The sequence below is a fragment of the Sprattus sprattus genome, assembly GCF_963457725.1.
Source record: "Sprattus sprattus genome assembly, chromosome: 1".
NCBI classification, from domain to species: domain Eukaryota; kingdom Metazoa; phylum Chordata; class Actinopteri; order Clupeiformes; family Clupeidae; genus Sprattus; species Sprattus sprattus.
Genome location: NC_137920.1, coordinates 36,565,425 through 36,572,924, shown reverse-complemented (window position 1 = coordinate 36,572,924; position 7,500 = coordinate 36,565,425). Strand labels below are relative to the sequence as shown.

Genomic DNA, 7,500 nt, shown 5'->3' with positions numbered 1-7,500 from the left:
CTCTGTGTGGTTAAAGAACATCAGACGGACAATCAGAGGGTGTAGTATCAATGCTCTGTGCAGCTAAAGAACATCAGACGGACAATCAGAGGGTGTAGCACCAATGCTCTGTGCAGCTAAAGAACATCAGACGGACAATCAGAGGGTGTAGTATCAATCCTCTGTGTGGCTAAAGCACAACACTGTGTGACTGTACACTACAGTACTTCTGCCTGCAGGTTTAACAGACAAGGCCTTGGACGGCGCTCGAGACACAGTGCTATGTTATCTCAAGCATGGTGATCAGGCAGGTGGAAACATCAGTGAAGTTTGCCAGCTGCAATTAAACTGATTGCCCTGGTTGTAAATCACAACAGTTCATGCACATTTCTCACACTTTAATCGTTTATTTTTAATTTTATCAGAATACATAGCAACCAAAACTAGAATACCTAGTTTTTAACTTTATACTTTGAAGTTGACATGTCTTGACATTTACATTGCGATTGGGTCTCCTTGGCCTCATCAGGTGTTTGTAACAGCCCACTGATGTTGAGAAAGCACCCGCCGAGACTTCTCCCAGGGTTGACACTATTCTAGAGCCTCTGATGCTAATGCTACCTAATAGGCTGCATTAAATAGTTACACGGTGAGCATTAACTTAAATGGGCTGCAGAGACAAAGTGAAGTGGTCAAGAGACGGTCAGAGGACTCTCTAAGTAGCGCTTCACACCTGCTCAGCTTCAAGCTCGCTGCCAAAAACCACAGTAATCAACCATGTCTTTTCCCATTAGCCTCAAGCTAATGCTAACTGCCTTCTAGCCTTGAGCACCCAGGCTTGACAGGGAGCTCCCGGAGGCTGAAAGGCCCCATTGGCTTCCAACAGACTGGGATTATTTTGGATGGGATTCAAGACCCCATCAGCAGAGAAGCCACACGCACTTTAATCCAAGCGGAGAGAGGGGTCATGGGTTTTCACTTCATAAAACAAAAACACATATTAAACTGTGTGTGTGTGTCTGTGTGTATGTGTGAGGCAGTGCATGAGTGTGTATGTGAGTGTGTATGTGTGTGTCTGTGTTTATGTGTGTGTGTGTGTGTGTGTGTGTGTGTGTGTGTGTGTGTGTGTGTGTGTGTGTGTGTGTGTGTGTGTGTGTTTGTGTATGTGTGTGTGTGTGTGTGTGTGTGTGTGTGAGGCAGTGCATGAGTGTGTATGTGTGTGTCTGTGTATATGTGTGTGTGTATGTGTGGGTGTGTGTGTGTGAGTATGTATTCGTGTGTGTGTGTTTGTGTGAGAGAGAGAGTTTAAGACAATTTGTCTTAATGTACAGTATGTGTGTACATGACTATGAATAAGACAGTGAATGTGTATGTAGGTTTTTTTCTTCTCTCAGATAACAGATTTAAAGCCTCTTCTGGATTAGTACTTTTTTTTTTCAACCGCGCGAGTTCTCAGTCTCTTTTTTTCCACCCTTCTCTTCTTCCTTTTAAGTAAATTGAGCACTTCGCAGGCACACTGACATTAAGAGGATTGCTGTGTCCAGGGAGGCTTCTTTTGTGACTCGACCGCCATCTGACACTGCAGTATTTTCAGGGAACGAGAAGAGAACAAGCCTGTCTGTCCAGCTAAGAACATCTCTGCTTACACTCTTAAGGTGCACTGTGGAGAAAACACTCTAAAGGTAATCAAAAGGATTACGAAACAGATTTAGCACCATTGTATTAGGATGCTAAAAGCTAGTCTGCGTGACGACAGAGGTGGCTATTTGTTTTCCCACGTACCCGTGACGACGAGAGAGTGAGGGACGCCGGCCTCCTGGAGCATGTGCTGGACGTGGCCGGTGAAGAGAGACAGAGCCTGGCCTTTACCACTGTGAGGGTTGAGGAGGAGCAGCACCCTGCAGGGGCGACGCACTTCACTGTACAAGATACCTGGAGAAAGAGAAAGAGAAGAAGAGAGAGGGAAAGAGAGAGAGAGAGGAAAGTGATACATAGATAGAGAGAGAGAGGGGGAGGAAGAGAGAGAGAGAGAGAGAGAGAGAGAGAGAGAGAGAGAGAAACAGAAAGAGAGAGAGAGGGGAAACAAAAAAGAAGATGTTAGAAAAAGTAGGAAGGTTTCTTGAAACATCATCCAGGGGACTAATGTTATGGTCGTTTCGTGTTATGTATACACCAAGTGACCTTGTGTGGAGTGATAAAAACTTCCTCAGAGGCAAAAAAAAGCAAGCATGTGGAAAAAACAATTAGCATTATCAGCTGCAGTGCTTGGGAGTTCAAGAATAATCTAGCACATTGTGATAACACATGTTTTGAAGGGAGGAAACTAGACAGTCTCTATTACATCTGTACTTTTACCTTTGCACACCGCCATTGTGCGTTTATCATTTAGGAGTACAGTCACCTTGTCACGGGTTACGAAACCTATCACATGGTTTGCCAAACAATAGCTTTGATATGGAGGGTGGAAAAGCCTATCCTGAATGTTCTGGGGGATGAGCTAATAGGCCTCATATAAAGCTTCACTGGCAGGTTTTGGTTGGGCTGCACCAGCGCAGTAAACAGGCACATAGCAACGTCAGTACGGTCAGGAAGCCACATATTTGTGAACACAAGGCAAACTGCAATGGTGGTGGGGAAGAGAAAGTCTCTGGGTTTCCACTGGTGAATGGGCGTGAGAGTCACTGGTTTTCAAGGCAGGAGGCATGAGCGCTGTGTGCTGCTGTTCAGTGGGAACTACCCCATGTTGCCCTTTTTTCCCCTGGAGTCGTCTGACATGGGCGCTCCCTGGGGTGGGGCTCAGCAGGAAATGAAGGGAGGGGTGCAGCCTTACCACAGCTTTGTGCTGCCGCCACGAGACTCTAATGGGGCAATATTCCCTAAATAGTGTGCGCTCCTTCTCTCTAACGGGGCAATATTCCCTAAATAGTGTGCGCTCCTTCTCTCTAACGGGGCAATATTCCCTAAATAGTGTGCGCTCCTTCTCTACAACGGGTCAATATTCCCTAAATAGTGTGCGCTCCTTCTCTCTAATGGGGCAATATTCCCTAAACAGTGTGCGCTCCTTTTCTCCCTCCTCCCGTGATATTGAATAGAAAACACCTGTGAGACGTCACAACACTGCTTTTTTTTTTTTGCGAAGTCAAAAAAGGCAATTTTAGTGGTTGACCCAGATATCCTTCATTGAGAGCTGCAGAGAGGACGAGCTGGCCATGGCACTGCCTGACTAGAAAGTGGCAGAGTGGCACAGCTGGCAATCCGTCTTTCTCTGCTGTGTCTCCTGGAGTGTGTTAACAAACAACTCATACAGACCCACAACATACAAACACACACACAAAAACACATACACATGTACCTCCCCCCCCCCTCACACACAAACACACTCACACATATTAACATAAACATAAGCTTTACACACACATACACAAATTCCAGCACACCTTTCAAACTTTAATGCCTAATCAGTTTAGGGTTTTACGAACCCTAACCCTGACACTAGAACATTTTAGAACCAGGAAACCAGGAAACACCAGACTGACTTTGAAACCTTATCAGGCCTGTCTGAACAATATGTGATGCCACTACGGCCTGCTATCCGTTTCTCTAGAATTACACATCGTTCATTGTTATTCCTCCGCTCCACAATAAGCCCTTTGTTAGCACTGAGCCGGGGCAGCACTTCTAGAATATTGTGACTAAATGATGCTAGATGATGCTGGTGCTGTTTGTTCTGTTTGTTGTGCACCAACCCCCCCCCCCCCCCCCCCCCCCCCCCCAACCCTCCCTCCCTCCCTCTTCCCCTCCGCTCTCCCCTCTTCCCCCCAAAACCACTGCCACAAACCCAGGGCTCTACAAAGATCTGTGTCCCATACAATCATGTTTTCGAGCATGCTCACTAGTGGCTAGCCAGTGTATGAATAGACTGTTTGCCCCTAGAAGGTCATGAAGTCTTTCATCCCATCCTGTGGTGAGATGTGTTGGAGTATGTCTGTGTGTGTGTGTGTGTGTGTGTGTGTGTCTGTGTCTGTTGTGTGTGTGTGTGTGTATGTGTATGTGCATCCACGTATGCGCATGAGATTCTATTTTCCCCTCTTTAACCACTCACACAGCAGTCGCTGAGAAACACATACTTCTAAACACGACGGCATCCCCACTTCCAACAACGCTGAAGGCCAATCCTTGTGTTTTCATCTCCTCTGCAAAGATGCTGTGCTAAGTCAACCCCATTACGCACCCACTGTCAGAGCTCCAAAACACTGGTCAGCTAAACAGCCAGTAAGAAGGGAGAGGGGATGGGGGGGGGGGGGGGGGGGGGGGGGTTGAGGGATTGTACACGCTCTGCAAACAGTTCTGAAGATAAACAACAACTGCATCCAGGGCTGAGTCTTACTGACAGTAGCAAAACAAAGCGACAAATGCTGCTTTTGCCGCACAGCACATTATGAACTCACGCAAGCGTGGCCTAATGATATCTCATCAGCACGCACATACTGAGCCAAAGGTCAAAGCAGAGCAATGAGATTCAAGGGAAGGGATGAGGGGGATGGGGGGAGGGTTAAGGAAAAAAGCACAACAAACGATAAGGATGTTGTTGTTCTTTTTGTTGCGTTGCGTTTTTTGTCTTTTACGCTCCTTTGCGATTTTTGAAGTGTCAGTTCGTTTTTTTTTTTTTCTACATTCAGCAATTTGTCAGCTTAGGTTAGCCAAGCGTTAGGTAAGGCAAGGCAAGTTTCTTTATATAGCACATTCACACAGAGGCAATTCCGTGCGATTTACACCAATAAAAGCAAAAAGAAAACATCCAAAGGAAAAATTAAGTGCTTAAGAGTGAAAAACAATAAAAGATTTAAAAAATATATAATTCAAAGGAAATACAATATACATAAAATAGAATGAAAACATGATAAAAAACAGATATACAGTATAATGAAAATATAAATAATATAATTGAAAGAATAATAAAGTAGAATAAAAACATAGTGTAAGTAGGCCTAACAGTAGCCCCTTATACATGCGTCAATGTAAAGCTGTTACATTGCGCCTACCACGATAGAAACTCGCGAACGTGTTACAATTGCCTCATGTATAAGGGGTCTAGATGTAAACCGTTAGTTTTTCCGCCGATCGTCTGAGCCTTTCGAGAGAGGTGGTTTACCACGTTCATTCGTCTTAGAAAAGGGCGTGTCAAAGTGTGTTTATCTAAGAGTGGATTGTTTATTTATTAACTTCTATGTTTTCCATCCAAGGTGGATCTTCCTGTGGACCTAAAATTAAGGAAATGACGAAATCCCCACCGAGAGTGGCATCACATCCTAACGGTACCTATTCCTGTCACTTTTTCAGTTTCTCTTTCCCAGAAACTGTTCCTCTTACTACGACCTCAGCCTTTGTGGCCTCACCCAGGGGCTCGGGGTCAAGAGTCCTGTTTGGGTTGGGTGGACAAGAAGGATGTTGGAACGGAGGACGCAGGAGTGTTTTCAGTAGTTCAATAATAATCACAAGTCAAGAAGTTTTTGTGAGGGATGGGGGAGGAATGTGTGTGTGTGGGTGCCTGTGTGTGTGTTTTGGGGGTGGGTTCTCCACTCCTGGCCAATACGCTACTTTGACACCCCCTCCCTGCTTCCCCTGTCTGGTTGTGTGGGCAGGGAGGAGGAGGTGGGGAAGGAAGAGTACCCAGCGATGTCTTTCATCATTTTTAATAGCTGGTTCACTATGACTCACAATCCAAACAGTGTTGTGTGTGTGTGTATAGGTCTGTTGGATGGGGGAGGAATGTGAATGTGTGTGTGTGTGTGTGTGTGTGTGTGTGTGTGGGGGGGGGGGTTACTCAAGGTCAATATGCCACTCTGACTCCCCCCCCCCCTTCCCAGTTCTTCCCCTAAGGAATCAGGAAACTTCATTGGCTATTCCTCCTCTGTCCTTTACCATCTGGGTCCCTTGACTGCTCTTTGAATGCTCCTGTTGGTCTAAAGATAGAAGATCCCAGTTCCATGTTTTTCACTCAGATCAAGGACGACCAATGTTTATGATGCATGGATTACACGCTCTCTGAGTACAAGCGCTATGAATTGCCACACATTGGTCCTGTACACACCTCCAGACCTTTGTTCTATCTGTGTGCCCTGCTTTTGTGCTTGTGCTATCGGATGCAGCTCAGAGATTGGCTTATCAAGTCTGCTGTCATTAAACCTAGCCATTAAAACTTTCATAAGGATCGACCTGCATTCTTTTCCGTGCCCCCTGGAGAGAGTGAGTAAAGAAACACTCAGGGCACGTTATCAGAGAAAAAGAGAGAGAGCGAGAGAGAAAGAGAGAGAGAGAGCGTGTGCTTGATCCATGAAACAGGATATGTCAGGTAACCTAGATAATGAGTTCTAGGCCAAAGTGCCTCCGGATCCCAATAACCAGCTAAGTCATGCTGGCTCAGGGCATCAATATTTCATGCTCTCATGGATGGCTCTGTCTCTGTGTGAATGAGAAGTGGGCCTTGGAGGAAGAAGACCGCAACCTCAACACGCTCCATTAAGTAGTAAACCATGAACCCCTCAACACGCTCCATTAATGTAATAAACTTTAAACCCCTCAACACGCTCCATGAAAGGAGAAGGACTGCCACAATGTTTTGAATGATTGGGGGGGGGGGGGGGGGGGGGCAGGGGGGGGGGGGTCTATGTTGAGGCATTTTCTTGTGAAAATGAACCACTAACCAACCACCAGCGTTTCTCTCTCAGAAGCTCTGCCTCAAGAGAACCCAGAGAGGAAGTTGACATTTTCGCCAGGTCAAACCGCAAAAAAAAAGATCACACACATGTATGTTTCAAGCAGGAAAAAATACAAAGACTCGCTGTCCACGACAGAAACAAAACCCAACCCCCAAACAATGTGCTACGATCCCCTTGCTTATCTTTCAATTCCTTTTCCTTAGCGACCTGCACCAGCTTACGCCTGAAGCGATCCCTACCACCTGAGCTGGCTCGTCTCCACCCTACTACCCTTCCCTCCTCCCATGGCCTAGACTATGACAAGACTATGGATCCTAAGGGTAGCGTTTCCTCTCTGTCACTGGAGAAGGGGTGTGTGCCGATCCACCACTGGAAAGCACACACTCTGAGGGCGACTCCTGATCCTAAAGAGCATTGGAGAGGCCTCTGTCACCCTCTCTTACCCTCCAGGTATTTCTCACTTAACAGTGTGCTTTACATATCAGTCTGTGTGTGACAGTGTGTTTTGTCTGTGTGCGGTGCTGCTACTGGGAGACATGAGACTGACATGGGCACCTTAGAGATAAGCAGGCCCCAGATCAGTGCTTCATGAATACTGGATCTGCCCTCTCATTTGCTCTGATCACTGATCTCTGATCTCAGGTCTGTGTCTTGCTCTGATCTACCCTTTCTGTCCTCCAGGCGCTACTAGATTACAGGTCACACGTCAGCATGGTGGGGATCTCGCAGATCTTCGGTTCCAGGAAAATGGGTCTGTGAAAAAGAAACTATAAAATGTAGAAGGAAGGATACAGGCTTCCTG

At 46.3% G+C, this 7,500-nt stretch overlaps 1 protein-coding gene across 1 annotated transcript in view; it reads right to left on the bottom strand.

Moving 5' to 3' along the window:
* Positions 1-7,500, bottom strand: part of LOC308360531 (sphingosine kinase 1-like) — a gene marked incomplete at its 3' end in the record, with an annotated part of 22,795 nt that overhangs the window by 9,961 nt on the left and 5,334 nt on the right. Inside the window, exon 2 of the mRNA XM_080832489.1 lies at positions 1,762-1,911. Within this exon, the coding sequence (XP_080688615.1) occupies positions 1,762-1,911 (150 nt within the window). The remainder of the gene's footprint in view (positions 1-1,761; positions 1,912-7,500) is intronic.